The sequence below is a fragment of the Toxotes jaculatrix genome, chromosome 17 (assembly GCF_017976425.1).
Source record: "Toxotes jaculatrix isolate fToxJac2 chromosome 17, fToxJac2.pri, whole genome shotgun sequence".
Classification (NCBI taxonomy): domain Eukaryota; kingdom Metazoa; phylum Chordata; class Actinopteri; family Toxotidae; genus Toxotes; species Toxotes jaculatrix.
The window spans coordinates 7,293,838-7,316,313 of record NC_054410.1 but is presented as its reverse complement, the minus strand read 5'-3'; the positions used below and the strand labels follow the sequence as shown (position 1 = coordinate 7,316,313).

Below are 22,476 nucleotides of genomic sequence, written 5' to 3'. Positions count from 1 at the left end.
AAAAATTTTGACTTTTTTTGTCCGAAAAAAACGCCATACTATACTATGACGTTTTTTATGACATTTTGAGGTCAAAAAAAATTTTGACTGTTTTTGTCCAATTTTGACGCCTTACTATACTGTGACGTTTTTTATGACATTTTGAGGTCAAAAAATGTTTTGACTTTTTTTGGCCGAAAAAAACGCCTTACTATACTATGACGTTTTTTATGACATTTTGAGGTCAAAAAAATTTTTGACTGTTTTTGTCCGATTTTGACGCCTTACTATACTATGACGTTTTTTATGACATTTTGAGGTCAAAAAAATTTTTTACTTTTTTTGTCCGATTTTGACACCTTACTATACTGTGACGTTTTTTATGACATTTTGAGGTCAAAAAATTTTTTGACTTTTTTTGGCCGAAAAAAACGCCATACTATACTATGACGTTTTTTATGACATTTTGAGGTCAAAAAAAATTTTGACTTTTTTTGTCCGAAAAAAACGCCATACTATACTATGACGTTTTTTATGACATTTTGAGGTCAAAAAAAATTTTGACTTTTTTTGTCCGAAAAAAACGCCATACTATACTATGACGTTTTTTATGACATTTTGAGGTCAAAAAAATTTTGACTGTTTTTGTCCGATTTTGACGCCTTACTATACTATGACGTTTTTTATGACATTTTGAGGTCAAAAATTTTTGACTTTTTTTGTCCGAAAAAAACGCCATACTATACTATGACGTTTTTTATGACATTTTGAGGTCAAAAAATTTTTTGACTGATTTTGTCCGATTTTGACGCCTTACTATACTATGACGTTTTTTATGACATTTTGAGGTCAAAAAAAGTTTTGACTTTTTTGGCCGAAAAAAACGCCATACTATACTATGACGTTTTTTATGACATTTTGAGGTCAAAAAAATTTTTGACTTTTTTTGTCCGATTTTGACGCCTTACTATTCTGTGACGTTTTTTATGACATTTTGAGGTCAAAAAAAAATTTGACTTTTTTTGTCCGAAAAAAAACGCCATACTATACTATGACGTTTTTTATGACATTTTGAGGTCAAAAATTTTTTTGACTTTTTTTGTCCGAAAAAAACGCCATACTATACTATGACGTGTTTTTTATGACATTTTGAGTTCAAAAAAATTTTTTACTTTTTTTGTCCGAAAAAAACGCCATACTATACTATGACGTTTTTTATGACATTTTGAGGTCAAAAAATTTTTTGACTAATTTTTTCCGATTTTGACGCCTTACTATACTATGACGCTTTTTATGACATTTTGAGGTCAAAAAAAATTTTGACTGTTTTTGTCCAAAAAAACGCCATACTATACTATGACGTTTTTTATGACATTTTGAGGTCAAAAAAATTTTTGACTTTTTTTGTCCGAAAAAAACGCCATACTATACTATGACGTTTTTTATGACATTTTGAGGTCAAAAAATTTTTTGACTGATTTTGTCCGATTTTGACGCCTTACTATACTATGACATTTTTTATGACATTTTGAGGTCAAAAAATGTTTTGACTTTTTTTGTCCGAAAAAAACGGCATAATATACTATGATGTTTTTTATGACATTTTGAGGTCAAAAAAATTTTTGACTTTTTTTGTCCGAAAAAAACGCCATACTATACTATGACGTTTTTCATGACATTTTGAGGTCAAAAAAATTTTTGACTTTTTTTGTCCGATTTTGACGCCTTACTATACTATGACGTTTTTTATGACATTTTGAGGTCAAAAATTTTTTTGACGTTTTTTGTCCGAAAAAAACACCATACTATACTATGACGTTTTTTATGACATTTTGAGGTCAAAAAATTTTTTGACTGATTTTGTCCGATTTTGACGCCTTACTATACTATGACGTTTTTTATGACATTTTGAGGTCAAAAAAAGTTTTGACTTTTTTGGCCGAAAAAAACGCCATACTATACTATGACGTTTTTTATGACATTTTGAGGTCAAAAAAATTTTTGACTTTTTTTGTCCGATTTTGACGCCTTACTATTCTGTGACGTTTTTTATGACATTTTGAGGTCAAAAAAAATTTTGACTTTTTTTGTCCGAAAAAAAACGCCATACTATACTATGACGTTTTTTATGACATTTTGAGGTCAAAAATTTTTTTGACTTTTTTTGTCCGAAAAAAACGCCATACTATACTATGACGTTTTTTTTATGACATTTTGAGTTCAAAAAAATTTTTTACTTTTTTTGTCCGAAAAAAACGCCATACTATACTATGACGTTTTTTATGACATTTTGAGGTCAAAAAATTTTTTGACTAATTTTTTCCGATTTTGACGCCTTACTATACTATGACGCTTTTTATGACATTTTGAGGTCAAAAAAAATTTTGACTGTTTTTGTCCAAAAAAACGCCATACTATACTATGACGTTTTTTATGACATTTTGAGGTCAAAAAATTTTTTGACTTTTTTTGTCCGAAAAAAACGCCATACTATACTATGACGTTTTTTATGACATTTTGAGGTCAAAAAATTTTTTGACTGATTTTGTCCGATTTTGACGCCTTACTATACTATGACATTTTTTATGACATTTTGAGGTCAAAAAATGTTTTGACTTTTTTTGTCCGAAAAAAACGGCATAATATACTATGATGTTTTTTATGACATTTTGAGGTCAAAAAAATTTTTGACTTTTTTTGTCCGAAAAAAACGCCATACTATACTATGACGTTTTTTATGACATTTTGAGGTCAAAAAAATTTTTGACTTTTTTTGTCCGATTTTGACGCCTTACTATACTATGACGTTTTTTATGACATTTTGAGGTCAAAAATTTTTTTGACTTTTTTTGCCCGAAAAAACGCCATACTATACTATGACGTTTTTTATGACATTTTGAGGTCAAAAATTTTTTTGACGTTTTTTGTCCGAAAAAAACGCCATACTATACTATGACGTTTTTTATGACATTTTGAGGTCAAAAAATTTTTTGACTTTTTTTGTCCGAAAAAAACGCCATACTATACTATGACGTTTTTTATGACATTTTGAGGTCAAAATTTTTTTTGACGTTTTTTGTCCGAAAAAAACGCCATACTATACTATGACGTTTTTTATGACATTTTGAGGTCAAAAAATTTTTTGACTTTTTTTGTCCGAAAAAAACGCCATACTATACTATGACGTTTTTTATGACATTTTGAGGTCAAAATTTTTTTTGACTTTTTTTTGTCCGAAAAAAACGCCTTACTATACTATGACGTTTTTTATGACATTTTGAGGTCAAAAAATTTTTTGACTTTTTTTGGCCGATTTTGACGCCTTATTATACTATGACGTTTTCTATGACATTTTGAGGTCCAAAAAAATTTTGACTTTTTTTGTCCGAAAAAAACGCCTTACTATACTATGACGTTTTTTATGACCTTTTGAGGTCAAAAAATTTTTTGACTTTTTTTGGCCGATTTCGACGCCTTACTATACTATGATGTTTTTTATGACATTTTGAGGTCAAAAATTTTTTTGTCCGATTTTGACGCCTTACTATACTATGACCAGTTTTATGACATTTTGAGTGGACAATTTTTTTTAACTTTTTTTGGCCAATTTTGACGCCTTACTATACTATGACGTTTTTTGGCATATTTTGAGGTCAAAAAAAATTTTGACTTTTTTTGGCCAATTTTGATGCCTTTCTTTACTATGAAATTTTTTTAATGACATTTTGAGGTCTTACTAAAATATAGGTTTAGGCATATTTTGACGCCTTATGGCTAGTGATGGCTGATCGAGGCTTTGTTGAAGCTTCGACATCTGATTCAAACAAAGAGTTCATTACCCGAGGCTTCAATGAGACAGTGCTCGTGAAGGACATCTAGTGGTCAGCAAAATGAAGTGCAATCAAGATGTGTCATTTATTGGTTCATGGATTGTTTGGGATTTTATTCGCCATGCACATTCTTGTTGTATCCTAAAACAAATCTAAATAGTCCATAGCATAAATGATGTTTAATACTGGGTCTTCAGTTTTCAGATGGCAAATCTGATCTCATTCCAAATGTCTAATTCATGAGTTAAATAACACGCAGCTCTGACGGGAATCAAACCCACGCTACATTGTTGCAAGACAACTAAACCAATGACAGGGTTTCGATACTGAATAAAGTAGTTAAATGGTTCATATGTCATAAATCACGTGATTTTTCCTAACCAAAACGCACACATCTGACCTCGAGTCAGATGTGTGGTTGAAGAACAGGGCAGTGGGTGTGCTTGTGTAACTGTTTGAGTTTTGATTGAGACTCAGTCGATTTCTTCTTTTACAAACTATTTCCCCAGCCTTGGAAAAAAAACATTCAATACATTAGTTATTTATTTTGTGTATATTTTTACTTTATTGCTGATAGTAAATTAATTTAATCAAACAAAACTATCTCAAGAGCCACTTGGGAGCCGAAAGAACCGGCTCTTTTTTTCGGCGGCAGCCAAGGAACTGCAGCTTTTTGAACGCGGAAGTGATCCTCACTGCTGAAACCTACAACTCCCCCCTTGGTTTGCAGACAATGTACGTGCGCCTCTCGTCTCGCTAGCATAGTAAGCTCACTCGCTGGCTCTGCTACAGGATGTTTTCTTATGACTGTTAGTCAACAGCTCCACCTTGCGTTTAAAGCCTGTATGACAGCCAGGACTGCAGAGTCAGTGCAACATATAATAAAAAAATAATAATCGATCTTTGGAAATTTAATAATCGTCCATAATATAATCGCGATTATTCAATAATAGAATTTTTTCCACCACCCCTAAGATATATACTTCGCATTTAGTGTAATTTCATGTTGCCTGTTTGCTGATATCCACCTGGCTCATATATCTGGCTTTCTCTAGCAGCTTGTGAGGATTATCCAGAATAACTGGACATGTTTGCTTGAAATGGCTGTTGGATTTTTCATTGACATGAGTAATTTAATTCACCTCCATTGTAATGGGTTGGCAGCTGAAATCTCAGAGGCGGAAGTCTACTATTTGCATGACTACCAGCACACACCAGAAGAGCTTTTTTTTCTGTCATCGAGAGGATCATATTTATGCCAGGAAAAAAGGGAAAAAAAATATATATATATATATTCACAGCACTCAGATCAGCCTTGTGTGAGAACTTTGAGCCATTTTTTGTAAACCACCTCTAATGTCGCCAAACAGCTCCATTCCTCTGGCACTGAGGAATCCCACAACTGTCAACAGCCGGTGCTGACATGAACCAGCATGTCAATGTGTTGCGAATTGTTTTCACCAACGTAGCAGAGAACAGCTCAATGAAAGCAAAAAGAAAAAACTAAACTATTCCCCTCACTCACAATCACCACAAATCACTCCTTTTGCGTTCACTGTAACATCATCATAGACTAGTGGTAAAGCATCCTTGAAAGGTACACTATTTATTAGAGTAATTATAAACAAAATAAACATGTTAGGACTATACATGGTAAGACAGTAAAAGCAGTCCATCATTACACATGCATACTTTCAGACGACACTAAAATATGGACTAAAATACAGATAAAAGTCTGAAGGACAGGCAGATATAATCTAACTCCAGTGTAGGTAAACAGCAACAGTCTTATCTGGCTGTAACAAAGTAGAAAACATTTAGCCTCCAAGGTTTTGTCACTCCAAGGACAGGAACGTCTTTGGTAGGCGTTTTTTAAATTTTGCAGATCTCTGTTGCAGCCTTTGCTCACTTTTCAGTCACGCTCACAGCATAAATTCTCCACCCCACAAATCTGAAACTTTCTTTGCATAAGCTTGGCATGGAATAAAAAAAAAAAAAACAGGGAAAAAAATTATATATATATATATATATATATATATATATATATATATATATATATATATATATATATATATATATATATAAAAAATCATTGCACGCTTTCAAACACACTTCACATGTACACAAGAACACACCACAAATAAATCGTGATTGAACACACACCGAAACTGAGAGACACACACAGACGATGGAGCTTCTGTTTCAAAAGGTTTTAGAAATCTCTGAATTTTTCAAAGCTGTAAAATTGTTGAAGTCCCCAAGTCCCAGAGTGGAGCAGGTCTAGTCTGAATTTCCAGCTAGTGGTTACTGCAGTGTGTTAATTTATCCTTTTTGTTCTCTGCCAGTCACATGTTGTAACGGACTGTGGTAACGGAGCTGCTGTTAGAGAGTGTAGGCCCAGGTTAGTAAGAGTAGCAGTGGCAAGTTCAGTAATGCGCTCATACAGATCCAGAGTAGTTGTAGTGGTTTCCAAGCTGCGAGTCTGGAGGCTGCGGGCTCGGTTTACGTTCCAGGTGTTCGTTCTCTGGTGCGTCTTGCTGCGTGCACGGCGGGGGTCGCTGCTTAAAGAAGTCTGACACATACCGAACCTGAAAGGGATAGAGATAAAAGCATTTCTAAACGATGTAACCACAAAAATACACACTGCTTCAAACTAATTCTAATACTTCAGTAGTGTAATAAAAACTACATTTGTGAAGTTAATCTTTTAGATTATTAAAAAGTTCTTCATCACAAATGGTAAATCGCACCACAGAATGAAGTTTCACACACAAATAATTACAGTAGTAGTAGTTTAAAAAAAACAGTGTTTTAATTGAGGTCATATTTCATACCTGGCTATTGTGCTGCAGTGCTATACATCCCAGACATGTTTGTGTTTGTATATAAACTGTCAAGGCCTGTGCAGTTTTTAAAGCCTTTATTTTGCAGGATGAACCTGCGCATCATTTGCAGCACATTTCTGCAGGTATTTGTGTTAAGATAAGTTCTCTGGAAAAAAGAAAAATTTAGAAACTCAAATCATATAATCACATCAATATCACCTGACCACATCATATAAATTATTTGCATTTCGATAGTCATAAGTCACTGGTATGAATTAGATCAGTGACAAAGTAGCTGCAGTGTGTGAATGATGGAATTAGGCATTAGGCATTAGGAGTCCATCATGTGTTTAACTCATACTAAATCGTATCACGGAAATTCCCACAGGTATTTACCGCTTCGTCAGCTGTGTGGGGAAACGTCCTGTAACAAAAATCACCTAAATGCACCATAATAAATAAATTTTTGGTCTTTGTGAGGTTGGATGTTTCATTTTGAGGGAGGAGGAGAAGGAGGAAGAAGAGGAAGAGCAGGCCTTCAGGCTCTGAACTGGGACGCATGAAATAACTATCAAAATAAAAACTAATGCCCTCATTCAAACTTTTGGGTATAAATGACGAAGAAACACACTCACAGTGAGCACAGCGATGAGAGCTCCCTGCAGCAGCCCCACCAGGACGTCACTCCAGTGATGTTTGTAGTCAGAAACACGTGTATATCCCACATACACGGCAAACGCCACCAGGAAGAACTGGATGGTTGGTCGAACCAGCCGTGTCCACTTCCCCTGCATCCGGGCCTGGACGTAGAGCTGTACACACACACACACACACACACACACACACACACACACACACACAAAATAAAATATAAATCTACTGGTAACCAAAGCTAAACCTGCGTATTTGTAAATTTCATGTACATATATGGATAAGCCATTTGTTTGGAGAAGAGTCAGCCACAGAATTTTTCAAATTAATCCTAAAAGTTCTGTTTTTGGCTTAATCCTAAAATTTCCCTAAACCTAACAAAAAAATTTTAAACAAATAATTGTTTTATTTTGATCACCATTATTTTTTGTTGGTTTTGAGAAGAAAATGTGTGCTTTTTGTGGCCAGTTTTGCAAAGTGCCACAAGAATATGTGGTCTTGTTTTAACCTATAATATTTTAAAAATTCCCAAAGGAGGTGCTAAATTATTAGTCTGAGCAGCTTTGAGTATTTCACTCCTTAATACTCCAAAAGGGATTAAACCGTTGAGTCTGTCATCTTCCGTCTATTGTACATAGTAGAGCATTACAACAATGATGTTTTTAAACTTGAGCTGTGCGTCCATGTTGACCACCTTCTCCTGTTTTGAGTCACTTGTGGGTGTTTGGTAAACAGACACTTTGCAGCTACAGAAAGTCACACGCAATGAGAGCACACTCACCGACAGAAAGAGCATGCAGTACATCCCAAAGGACGAGTGGCCAGAGTAGAAGGACAACCTAAGGAGCGGGGAATGGCAACAGGACACTGTTAACGTACACAATTTTTATTTATATAATATAATAATGAAGGATCAGTCTGCCCTATTTAATCTGCCACTGGACATTTTAATGTGCTTGAACTATTAAAGGATGAGTAGGAGCACGTAGGACAACCTATGGTGGCCTTCAGGTAAACTAAAAATCCAAAGGGCCCTCTCTAAGATCCAGTGCTTGGTTTGCCCTTTCTGGGTCACAGTAGAAACATGAACACGCTCCCTATGTAGATATGAATGGCTCATTCTGAGCCAACGAAAATACGATTCTTAGATTCAGGTGTATATACACTAGTGAAAATATAATTATGAATATTATATTCAATTTCTGCCAGTACAACTCCCCAAATCATATGCACTGGTCCGTAAACTGTGCCGATAAGATTATTACTGTCCTGGGTTGCAATAGGATTTTAGCAACTTGAATCTAGAAGAACAGGAGTCAGTCTTCACTGTATGAAACCTTGCTACATAATAAAGGCAGTGAGGGAGGTGTAGTGCTGAGTAAATCCACCTGGATTCAGTCACGTTGCGGTGGCTGCCGGTACAGTTGATGTGCAGCATGTATCCGTTACAGGTGACCGGGGCGCACACGGCCAAGAAGTTTGGACGGGGGCGACCTATGGTGAACTTTGCTAGGTCGGTCAGCGACTGGCTAACGGCTGCTCCAAACAGGAAGGTGCCCACCACCTTGTAGAGAGCGGACAGGTACTTGTTGAACTGGGAGTTGGAGTGGAGACGATTAGTGTGCACGAGATATGCCTCTCCTGTGGTGATCTGTGGCCGAAAGGGAAACAATGAAGGGTTTTTAGTTTATGTGGAAAGAAATATCTTTGCTTATGTTGTTTTTTGGGTGTAACCACATTTTTTTATGGGATCAAGATTTGGGGACTTACGATGACGATGGAGCAGGTGATGGTGACAGCAGCCATGGTCCCATGGGAGATGGTGTCCCTCCTGTATGGATAGCTGATGCTCTTGTCATCGCAGTAGATTCCTCTCTGGTAAGGGCTGAACATCAGTGTCAGGATGGCCGAGGGCAGAGCCGCTGGAGAAAGAAGAGATGACAGTCTGAGCTCTGCATTATCAGCACACACACTCGCACACAAATGAGACTAAAAACATGACCACCTGGGTGAGGCTAATTATGGTATTAAGTATGAAAAGAAAACAGTTTATAGCTTTGTGTCCTGCACTGAAACCACAAATATGAGCAAAAACAAAAGTGCAGCAGAACAAACAAATTTGCCCCCCTCAAAAAATAAAGATGCACTAAACAAATATTACATATAAATGGATCATCTATCGTCACAGAGTTATCACGCCGCAGTTCCTCTCGGTTCACCAGAACGACTCTAGCATCTTTCGGCTCATTGTTTTGGTTCCCTGGCCTGCAGCTTTCATCACAACTTTTGGAGGTCCCTCCTGAGAGCAGCTAAGACCCATGAACCATAACACAATGAAGTCCAGCTCAGGAAACAGCTAAGAACACACTGATGGACTACTCTTATGGCTTTGGGCAGAAGGCCCAACTCTGCCAAGTAAATTAATTTGTCATCAGCGAAGCTCAGTGGCAACAGCTTCACCTCTGCAGGTCGCATTTACTCTCTACAGAGGAACTGCCTGTCACCATGGAGACACACGGGACAGGACAACCGTGACCTTTGACATCGGGGCACGGTTTACACAGTGAAGGGCCTGGGAGCTGAGGACTGAACCAGGACACAGACTCATATAGGTACAAAGGCATGTGCACCACCGCGTGCAAGAGTGCACATATACACAATCTAGCCTAATAAAACGCAGCCTACCTAAAGAAATTAGTAAAAATAAAAAAAATGCATGTATTTATAGGTCTATATAGTCTGTGTGTAGTTTAACAGTTTCTTAGGGCACACAAAGGACTTAAGAGTGGCACAACAGCAGCAGAAGCACATAAAGCTGTCTCTTAAATCTGAGCAGGACAATAGTCCAATCTATAAGAAGGATGTCAGGAACTTTCTACACTACAGCCTTTAAATAGTTTTCCTGTTTTCAAGAACTCTGTGCTGAACTGCTGAAGCTAATAAGAGCGAGGGATGGACGGAGTTTGTTTTCATAAGTGGGGAGCTGTATATTTATTGGGTAATGCCACAAGAGTGGCTCTCCACTAACACAGATTGCTTCCTTCCTCCGGAGCGTGTGACCGTCGCTCTGACAGGCAGGACTAAATGAAACCACTCGAGGACACACAAACACAGAAAGGAAAACACGTCTCAAACAGGTAATTTGGCGACGATAGTTCCAGCATTATGTCATGCGTGCATATGTGGTGAAGGATGTGAATTAAGTCTGAGGTCATACACGCTGTGGCAGTCAGGTGTTAATATTTATATTCTAGTGTTTCCTCGTCTCTACTTCCTTTTACATACAAGCATATAAAACACATTAAGCATATCAAGCATGACTGTTTCTGAGCAAGAAGTTTAAAAACGGGTTCAAAATTGGTAAAATACATTTAAAAAAATACTTGCAAACCCCAAAGTCTTGATTTTGAGGCTTGTTAACACAATCTGATTTTTAATGGTGTGCTCTGGGTTCAGGAGAGTTAAAAGAATAAGGCTGATGACAATGTAAGACAAAAACCAACACTGTATTAACTAAACTAAACTTTCTTATTGACCTACCCTGTCTGTGGCTTCTGGTGTGTCAGAGAAAAGAGTTTAAAGAACTGCTGCTAATTAAGAAATCTCTTAATGTCTTAAGACCAAGTAACACCAGTGACTGTCTTTTACTGTATGAAAGTTCTCAGCCTGTCAGGCTATAACACAGGAAGCTGCAGACTGCAAAGTAAAGCATGGAGAAGCAGCATTTAGTTAATGACCACTGCAGAGCTGGAATACACTTCTGTATTAATCTTAACTGCCCAATTTCTTTTAAAAACAATTCTATTCATTTGCATTTTCATGTTTTTTCTTTTCTAATGTTTCAGTGCACTATGTGAATCCCTTTGAATCACCTTTGTGTATGAAATGTGCTACGAAAATAAACATGCCTTGACTCTTTGTGCCAAGCCCGCTGCTTCCTGCTGAAGGAATAAATAGTGAATTTGTGAGGGACGATTTCCGGCCACAGATTTGGTCCACTTGTGAGTATTTATAACAGCTGGACAGTGTGTGTGAGATCAACTCAAACACTAACTACAGCGCCCATGTTCATGGTGATGAAGGAACATGTCAGTTATGGGTTTTTAATAGCTTTTGGACAACAATGGAGCTCATTGGCACAGGCAAAAGAGCTGTATCATGCCGACAATACTTTTTAGTGTGAATTCATTGTTGCTGTTCGTCTTTTCAAGAGATCTGTTGACAATAAGAAAAATATAGAATAAAAAACACAGAACTTATCCTTTAACAAGTTTTGGAGCTGTGGTGCCTCAAAGGAGGAGCAGAGATCATACACGTGAGGAAAAGCTAAACAAAATGCAACACATATTTCAACTCATCAAATCCTGAGGCATAGTTAAACCTGCACACTACACGGCTCATATAATGGAGACAAAATTCAGTGGATATAGGTTGAAAGACATCCCCAATCTACGACATAATTCACGATAGTAAGACAAGCACATAATGACATGAACTAGGCAGCAGGAAGTCTACACACTTAACTCAAGCAAAGCTCTGTGCATATTTACAAAGCAGCAGGTACAAGAAAACACACCCAGAAATACGCAAATGATTAAGAACTCCTTCACAGCAAACCTGAGGAAAAACAAGGCATTTTTAAAAGAAAACAATTTTAGATGTTTATTAAAGTGAAATATGAGAAACTATATTCACCTTGTTTAACCTTTCAGTCTCATGATTGTTGCTACGTGTATTTCCTGCTATTCTGCTCCATGTGTGTTAAAAAGTGCTCTCTCAACAAACAATAAAAGAAAAACCCTCACAATCTTCTGTATTTTATAAAAAAAAAACTCACAGCAGATACTATTGAGTTTTGGTACTTTTTTTAAGATAGTGTTCAGTGGCATTGTTGTACTGGATTGCATTATAAAACTTGGCATGTCATTGCGTACATTCCCTTCTATGTGCATGTTTATATCAAGCACCTATTGGTCTGCCCTGCCCATAGGTTACGTTACTCTATAATAAAATAAGCATGCTGCACGCTGCCTTTTTAACACTGACTGAGGAAGACCTAAATGGGCTTTAATGCCGGATGTGATATTTGTCACCATCTCTGAACTACGAGTGTCACTAATGATCTTTGATGACAGGTAGTTTCCTCATTAAAGTGAATTTATTTTCATTGAAGGGAGATCCTCCCTCTGCTTTTCACATCTCAGAGTTCATTATTCCTGCAGGTCAAGCGTGCTCTCAGCTTTGATGTGAGGCCCAACCAGTGTTTATTCTGCAGGGTGCAAGGATAACATTTAGATAAGAGGCTGCCTGTTCGACAAGTCTCTGGTGGCTACACACTGCCAGGGTGGAGATTTGAGTAGACAGAGTTGGGCAATGGCCTTCAAAACACACAAAATACACACACACACACACACACACACACACACACGGTAACCACTGCTAAGCTTGTTTAACAACAGACTCAGCCGATTCCCCTTCATATCAAACATGCTCCAATGGACTCTGGGAGCCGACCCCATAGGGTGTTCCTATTATCTGAGCAGGACTGGCTGTTTTTATCTGCTCTATTATTCCAGAAGGCCTGGTATGTTTTTGTAGGCCTCTTCTGGCTGGGTCAAACTGGGGCAAACCAGGTTCATTCTCTAAATGTATCAAAAAAACAAAAACAAACAAACCCAAAACAAAACAAAACTATCCCATTCATTTATATTTCTCCTTTGTTTTTGTTTACTGTAGCTCACCATTATCTGAGATCCAGTCATAATTACGACTTGGAAAATGAAGTAAATTATATTTACAACTAGGAAACTGTATTTATCCTCACTAATGCTCTGAAAGAAAGTGAATGAGTGTTTTTCCTAAAATGTTTAACTATTCCTTTAGGTACAATTTTGAAGTAAATGTGTTTTTTTTAACAGCCTTGTTTCAGCTTAGTGATATGTTGTACTTTAAAAATGATCTAGAAGAATTTTATAGAATATTCTCACTTAATTTTTGTCATATTTTTATTCTTTATTTCTTCCTCAGTAACTTGTTTCCTTCCTTTTTCCCTATCCCTCCTCAAATCCTTCCTTTCTGTCTTTAACTGATCTGATAATTCCCAAAACTAGAGGTTTTTTACCAGAAACTAACACTAAACTCTAGTCTTATTCACCAACGTCACTTTCACTTTTTTGAGAATATTTTACTCCTAATACTTGTTCTACTTCTACTAACATTGACTGGAGGACATTTGCCTGTAATGGGGTGTTTTGATTATGTGGTAATACTCTGGCATTTCGCAAACTGCTGTTGAGGTTTTGTTTAGTTTACACTTTCTCCATGAACTTTTACAGCTGCAAACAATGTAGAAGCTGCTTCCAGGCCGCCTTTCTAAAGATGCACTCACACGCAGAGTTTCTGCTGAGTTTTTGTCTTCAGTCCACAGGAGAGATAAAAAAAGGAAGAAGGGAAAGTATTGTTTTACGCTTTCACAATCTCTTCTGGAAAGAGCGCACCCCCAATTCCTCTTTGAGAAAATAAACATGATGGAATCTGGGATCAGACACAAGTACAACTTCCCCTTGACCTCTGACCCATGGGGGAAGCGGTAAGCGTTCCTGTTATTCAGCTCTTAAGATGAGCGGCCGGGGCCCACTGTGACTTGTCTTGAGAGCTGAATAATTGAGACATTTACTGGAAAAACAGCCAGAGACAGGGAACAGTGTTGTGTGGGGACACTTGTTTGAGGTCTGCATGTCAAATCTCGACAAGCGACTGTGACATTTGTGGATTCTGCTGGGCAACCTCGCAGTCTGTTAGTTTACGGGGGATTCACGACTGGCGTACCGCATGACATTGAGGTGCTCAAAAAATTTTTTATTTAACTTGAAGATCCGCCTTTTGTTTATTTTAGCAACTTTTTCAGTCCTAAGCACTCGGTGCTGTGTTTATTCTCTACTGCATTCCAAAGAAATCCCTTGGCAAACTGTGTTTAGTGCTGTGATTTCTCTCATGGATTTTTTCGATGCAGTTTTCGTTTTTTGTCTACAGCAGCCATTATTGTTCATCGGTTTACTGGGGGGTCTAATGTACTGATTCTAAGCAAGCTGTTGTTCCAAATAAAGTGCATCACTTCCTGTGAGGCTGGGGATTTTTCCTGGGAAAGTCCTACATGACACTGGGTGATAAAAAGCTTTTTCTTGGTACATCCGCTGCTTTGGAGTCACAAAAGTTTTTGGGTCATTCCATGTCAAAGTGGCTGCTCAGATTTTGTTCTGAGTTTGTTGTGTTTCTGAGTTTTGGGTCCCAATCCTATGGCCTGTAAAATATTTTTATTAAATGCAAATGTTGTATATTTTTGGATATTTTTTTATTTTTACATTTTCAAAGACACCTTATCTGAGTAGCCATGTTTGGACATTAATATAACCAGATGCTGTAGGATGGGGGTGACGGACATGTTCTCAGTATGACTGAATCACTAAAAGTTTGTATTGCATGCCGACTGATATTCTATAGGGGCCAGATTTGGAAAAAAAAAAAAAAGCACAAAATTTCTAAACAAGGGAGATAGTGAGAGGATTATAAACCCATTTTTTGTACCCATGATATCAATCACTATTTTTTCTTCAAATAGAAGTTTTGCGCAAATATTTGAGGTCTCTACCGCTAATGCACATGAAGATATTAAGAATAAAACAAGGTGTGGTAGCATTTTTCAGTCATATTCATAGGACCAAAATGGTATGTGGGGCAACTAGAAAGAGTGGAGTGTGGAAATAGCTTGTTTGGTCATTTATTGTAGAGAAGTACCTACATTTGGTACGTGGCTCGATTCTGTTCAGAGTCAACACTTAATGAAGCACTGTATTTAATAATGGCAGTTAACAGGATGGAAGTATTTGGGGTGGATGGTGGGCGTAGCGCACAACTGTCACACCAGAGACTGGAGTTTGTATCTATGGTTAGGGTTAGGCAACAAAAGCACTTTAAGTCTAGGGAAAAATCATGGTTTTGGTAAAATGTAAACAAACGTCGTGTCTGAAGTCCCTGTGAAGATTTTCCACCAGACCATGATCTTTCCCAACCTTAACCAAGTGAGTGCCTAAATATAACCATAAAAAAAGCTCAATCATTCTGTAGCCACTACAAGTGGATGCTGTACTGCAAGATCAGATATTGTTGCAGAAAAAATATGTTGTCTATGAACATTTTAACCATCATGTTCAGCTTTAACATGCTAACAACACAACAACATACCATTAAGGATATAATAGAAAACATAATCCAGCTACAATTACTCAAAACATACTTGCTGTTGCAGTTTAGTTGTATAGAAACATATACAACAGAAAGGATGGACCACTTTATGGGAAGAAAAAGTCAAAAAAATTCCTCCCAGTAGCTTCATTTAAAAGAGTATGAAGTATGAATTAAAGTACTCTCAGCAGAATTACATGCATCACATTACTTTTTGAAGTATAACCTGTGGAACACCTCAAGCGGAATTAAGCCTTGCCCAGCAGGTGTGAAGCGCATATTTGTACTATCTTTGTCGTCCCGGTAATATTTTCTATTTTTAAATCAAATTTTGTGGCCTGACAATATCTGCTCTAGTTTATGTTACATTCAAGCCATCGATAATTAAATTTTCTGAACAATTGATCCTGCAGGGCTCTGGGGCTCACGTCTAACAGATTTTGATCTTTAATCAAAGACACAGAAAACAAGAATAATTCTTCCTCTAACAGTGAAACACTACCGCACTGAAAAGACCTTCTGAAACCACCAGGGACACTGAATTTAACCACGCACAAACACACACATACATGCACACACACACGCACACACACAAAGTCATACTTCTCACAGCGCTGTGTTTTACAAGCACACACACGTTTCTCTTTAACATCTCTCATTTTCACACAGGAATGTCAGGGAGCAGAAGTCAACACTTTACACTTGACTCTGACACGTATTTGGCAGAAGCAAATACTGTGTCTGTGTGTGGGGGTGGGGTGGGGGGCATGTCTGCCATTAAAACAGCTGAACGAGCATCTCAAACAAGTCGGGAAAATGTTAAAATGGCACATTAATAACCTTCCGCAGCGGCAAACAACAACAGCTGTTGTCAGTCACACGCTGTGTCGCCTCTCAACTGCAATGTCTCTGTAACCTTTCAGTCAAATCATAAGCTTGTAATGACTTGTAAGAGTGGAACTGTATTAATACACCTACACAAGCAAGACACACTTTCATTTCCTCATTGTTGATTCTCAGCTTAACAGAACTTTGACTTTGTGTCACTAGTTCCATGTTATCTTAAACATCAGTAAGAGCTGACATGACCATTCAATCCCATCAGCAGCCATAGCAGCTGTAGAGTACTGGCAAACTCTGCTGGTTCCAGTCAGAGCAAGATCGGTAGATTAAACTGAGTCAGCCCCTATACTACTTTAATGATTATGCACCACTTTCCATGCAAGGCTTGCCTACCATTCAACAGAATGTTTACATAAAAAGTCACACTTCAACACAACTGGAATTTGAAATAACTCATCATTCCCTTTCATTCCACTTATGAAAGAAAAAAGAATGGAAAAAAAGGAAAATTCATGTCCACATTTTGTGACTATTTTATAAACTGCCATGAGCCTGGGTTGTGAACTGTCTGAGATCATCGGACTGATACAAGAATTTTCAGAATGACTGGTATTCGCTTTCATGTTTTAGGGGTGGCTGACCTGCACCTCCCATATTAGCAAACAGGAGTTTGGCCCCTGACACCAAAGCTGGCATGAAATGTATTTGTGGATCCATTTAATGGCTCTTTTTAACCCACTCGATGGGCACAGCACAAACACAGAGTGCTACAAATGAAGTGAAATCAAGTCAGACACTTCAACTGTATAATTTGCTAATTCAGGCCAATTCATTTTTGGAATTACTGTGAAAGGCTCTTTTGACTCTGGAATCCGACCAAAGTACCTGGACAGAAATGAAAAAGGAGTTGCAAGAGTTATAAAAGTAATTAAACAGTGATGGTGAAACTATGATCCCAGTGACCTCGGCATAGTTGAAAAGTGCAGCGACAGCTGGGCTTGGTCTTGCTGAGAGGCAGCCAGAAAGACTACAGCTTCCTCAGTGTCTCTTTATGTACAAACACTGTTACTAAGAACATTGAACCATTGTCAGAGATGAAACTGATGAGTTCAGACAGTTATCTCGGGCGTATCTTCTCAGCTTTGTGGCCTAAACAATTAGAAATTATACAAGGTTTTTTCTAAACAAAATGCTGACATCTCTAAGAATAGTTTTGGGCATTTGGGAAAAATGCTTATTCACTTTCTTGCCAACACCACTCTCATCTCCATAAGCAAAACATGACCAGAGACGGCTAGTTTAGCCTACCTTAACTTCGCACAAAGGCCAGCAAAAGGGGGAAACAGCTTGCCTTACTCTGTCCAAATGCAGAAAAATCTTATCATCACCTCCAAACCCCATTATTTAACAACAACATTGTAGTTTTTCAGGGGGTCACGTGCTGGACTATTTCTTGGCCCTACAATTTCTTCATCTAAGTCTCAGCAAGAGAACTAATAAGTGTACTTCCCAAAAAATAAAAACTATTGTTTCAAAAAAGGAAACATGACAAGTTATTACCGGTATTACAAGGCAAGGCAAGGCAAGGCAAGGTTTATTTATATAGCACCATTCGTACACAAGGTAATTCATAGTGCTTTACAGATTACATTAAAATCATAGAATAAAAGCAAATCATATTACATTAAAATCATAAATAATAGATTAATAGAATAAAAGTAATATATTAAAACATTGGAGCAGAAAAAAAATAGAAAACAGTAAAATAATTAAGTAAGAAGAGTGCAGTTAAGACAATTTAAGAGAATGCGTCAGTAAAAAGGTGTGTTTTCAGGCCTGACTTAAATAAGCTGAGTGTTTGGGCTGACCTCAGGTATTCCGGAAGTTTATTCCACAAGTGAGGGGCAGAATAACTAAATCCTGCTTCACTTTGTTTAGTCCTGACCCTAGGAACACACAGTAGGCCTGTCCCTGATGATCAAACGTATCTGGTTTTCATCACTTGTACGGTTTTTGCCCTTTGAAAGTGTCATAAAATTACACGATCTAGACAGAGTCCAGATACACTACATGTAGGACACACAAAAAGACAGAGACCAGGGGAAAAGTGAAACAAAAAGATGAACAGACCAGCCTGTCTTATTTTAATGATCTTGATCATTTTACTGTCATGCAAAATGAAACTGGAGCCTAAATTTTATGGCTAAAAACACACTTTCTGTTGCGGTGGCATCTGTCTTTGTCAAAGTCAGATCTGGGTGTGCAGCAGTGTGCATGTACATTTCTGTCTGTGCTTGCGTGACCAAATATTGGTTTGAAACCACTGTTCCTCACAACTTTATGGGCTGTTTCAGGGTTAAGACTTGGTTTTAGGGTTCAGGTCAGATTTAGGCTTAGGTGTAAGGTTAGGGTTAGGCGTTTAGTTGTGATGGTGAAGGTTAGCGTAAGGGGCTAGGGAATGCACTGTGTCAACGAGTGTCCTCACAAAGACAGAAGTACACGTTTGTGTGCGTGTGTGTCATGTACACTCGGACGTTGTGCTGTATCTACTGTGTGCAGCGGTAACAAATAATGGCAGGATGGAGGTTTGACTGCAGAGGGGAAGAGGGAGAAATAAAACACTGAGCAGATTCAGACAGTTACAATCTGAACATTCAGCACATTCCTGTCACACACACACACACACACACACACACACACACACACACACACACACACACACACACACACACACACACATACACCCTTTCTAAATGAGGGGGATCAAACCTGATGATAGTTTACCCTCCAAACACAGATCAGCAGATTACTGCTCTTGTGAGAGCAACAAGAGTGGGAATGAAGCTGCGATGATTTAAAGACTGTAAATAGAAATAAAAAAGTAAATGAATGAAACACGCAGGAGTGTTAGTTTGTTCAGAAACACAAGCTTGTTATTGTAATTGTTTTTTTGAAAATAAATCCAGGAACATTATAAAATTATTATTATATGATTCCTTATAGGAAACTGAATGTCTTGGGTTTTAGGACAGTTGATTCAACAAAATTTAATATCTGATAACTTCCCTGTTTGCTGGCATTATGATGTTTATTGCAGTTCTAGCTCAATAAAACATTGAATCATTCTACTTGATTGATCTGGGACTACAACTAACTAATTGTTTTTGTTTGACTAAAACTCTAAAAGATATTCTATTTACTATAATGTTAGACATGGAAAAGCATCACACTAACATTTGAGAAGATGAAACCATCAAATTTTTGAGTTTTTCGATTAATGCTTTATAAGAAGTAATTACAGTGATTTTCTTTTGCTCGATTAATCGTTGTAACTGTAGTTTGATCATCACATTACAATTATAAATTCATCTTTAAAGCGGATCCTTAAGCGCAGATTGTGATCTCTATACTAATATTTGTTTTAAAACATCACCAACACCAACACACACCAGATGATTCAGAGCACAAAACTTTTAAAAAATGTTTTTGCTTTTAGAAAGAGAAAAAAAAAAAGAAAGGTGTATGACTGATTTTCACCTGCCGAAAACCCCACAGGTCACACTTTCACACCCCTGATTGCAAGATGAGAAGTACATGAACTTCAAGCTTAGTCAGCCGAAGACTTTGTAAGCTGAGAAATCTTCAGTGGACGAGTCATTAATCATCATTTGGAAACTATACCACATCTCTGATTTCACAACAGTGTGATTCAATGTTGAACAAGCACTTAATTTTTTTTTCCTATTTTCTTTTCACAAGATTGTATTCACCCAGAAAAGAAAGGACTCTCTCTCTCTCTGGCAGACTAACAATCAACTTTACTCATTAAAAAAAAAAAGATTAAAATTAAATCAGCTAATCAACGATTCAATCAATCAATGTTTAATAAATCCTTAACGTTCCTTATCTTCCTGTCATCCTCAAAAAAAACCATTAGACACTTTTTTTTCCCACAAAAATGGACATATAAGGCGCTGACAGAGGACTCCTCATCATGAGTGTACCTCTTTGAGTCAGAGGGGGTTGAACAGAAGAACGGTCATTATCATTCCCCCCTGTCAGTCACCAGATGGGTCCACAACTGGATATGTACACACACACACACACACACACACACACACACACACACGCGCTGTAATCTTTGGTGTTTCTTGCTGCAGGCATGTTCTCTAGTTTTGACCCCATATTTCACACTGAAAAACAGAAAATAAACTTAATAAAGCAAAATCATCATTGCTGTCAACCTCCCCTTTTCATCATCTCAACAACCTCTGTCAGCTTCACGGTGTCAAAAATTTAAGCAGATGTGACACAGAAATAGGGAAGATGTCAGTTCTGTTAATGGCCTTTTGTCGTCTTCAGAGAGCAGCAGCAGGTCGCAACAAGCTATTTTGTTCCCTGCACAGTAATCACACATACGCCACCAAACAGCCCACCCCCAACTGACGCACACGCACGCACAAACCTGGTCTACAGTTTCAAAAACAGGATTTTTACTGTCAGGGAGACAGAGAGAGAGATTCATTGTCAATGATCTTTGCTCTTCCTCCTAACCCTAAGTTTAAAAAAAAGAAAGGGGCAGGAGGAAAAACATGCAAAAAGCTTGAATGTATTCACAGAGACTGGAAATAATTCGTCAGAGAAAATAAAAAAAGGGGGACAGGTAGAGATGCATGCACACTAAATTAAACTGCACTTTGCGGTTACTTCCAACAACAACAAACTCCATAAACTCTATAGTGAATGTTTTGAAAGCCTGATATTGACATAAAATAATGTGACCTATCTTAACCTGAAGGAGACAGTCACAGATCAGCAAAAGCCCCCCCCCAGCAGCAGTCTTACACAGTGTTGGGAAAGACTCTGGCCTGTTTGAACAAGATAGAGACAAATGATGTCTTACAATGTTTAATTGCACAGCTGAATATACAATCACTGCCAATTAATGTGTCTACTCAGCTTCTTTTTTTCAACTGAGGTACATGTGTAAGGTACATGTTTTGATTTTTTCTGATTTTGCAGAAAGATCCATGAAGCAACATATGGATGAGCTGTGATAGATCTATAAATCATGTGTTGGGCAATCCCACGCGTCACCGTGCAAACGTCTCAGCTTATTCTTTTTTTTTTTCTATGAATATAATTTAGTAGTTGTATTTCTGATTCAGCAGCACAAAATCACAAGTTAACGCACGTTAGATGAGCCGTAGAGCCTGAAACTAATCATATTTTCAGCCATATTGTCAGGAGGAGGGAGGAACAAGAGCAGTAACTCACCAACAAAGACACAGAGAACATCCACCACGACCAGAATCTTCTTTCCTTGCTCGGTCATGTTTCCTCCGATGCCGCTTCCACTGTCATAAAAAAATCGCTTTTTCAAAAAAAAGTTGTGATCTAAAAAAAAAAAACACCTGGAGGAGTAACTATGGAAAAACGACTCAGAACAAGTCGACCTGCTAGTTCTTCCGGCTCCTCTGTCTACCTGCCCGCGTGTGTGTCTGTCTGTCTGTCTGTCTGTACTGCACTGTTTCAGGTGAGCCCCAGACAGGGAGAGCTGCGTCCAGGGTGTGGGCCGGTCTTTCTTACGCACGGCTGGGTGGGGGCGTGTCCCCCCGCAAAAACAGCGCTGATATAGAGGGCGTCTTCCCGAGATCCTTGCCCCCGACTTACTGCGACATATAAACACACGTTATCTACGCTATTTCTTTGTCTGCTTTGCCCACTGGATTTGGTTGATCTATTGCAAACTGTAAAATGAAAAACTTCCGGCTCCACCGCGTGGTTAGGTGTATGTAGTAAAGACATGGCACTTCCCATCTGACTTCAAACACAACAATAGCTTGTTATACTGGGCGACTTTTAACAGCCGAGATATCAGATTAGTAGTGGAAACTGCCACCGCCAGATTAAAGATTTTGATTTCCATGGTCGACAAAAAGTATTTGAAGGCTACTCCCACTGTATTGATGTATTTAGATTAAATTATGCCCCAGATGATGAACAGTGCGCTGAAGAAAGAAAGAAAGACAGAAAGAAAAAGAAAAAGAAAGAAATTTAGGAATGATAAAATGTAAATACTCATTATAAGTCATAATTACCAGATA

The 22,476-nt window shown here is 37.7% G+C and overlaps 1 protein-coding gene across 1 annotated transcript; it reads right to left on the bottom strand.

The window, feature by feature from the left end:
* Positions 1-5,389: 5,389 nt before the first annotated feature.
* plpp2a (phospholipid phosphatase 2a) lies at positions 5,390-21,942 on the bottom strand. The gene is made up of 6 exons (XM_041061393.1): positions 21,647-21,942; positions 9,056-9,207; positions 8,674-8,936; positions 8,067-8,124; positions 7,270-7,446; positions 5,390-6,397 (listed from the first exon to the last, which is right to left on the bottom strand). The coding sequence occupies exons 1-6, from the start codon at positions 21,702-21,704 to the stop codon at positions 6,248-6,250; spliced, it is 858 nt and encodes a 285-aa protein (XP_040917327.1). The 5' UTR covers positions 21,705-21,942; the 3' UTR covers positions 5,390-6,247.
* Between the last annotated feature and the right edge of the window lie 534 nt (positions 21,943-22,476).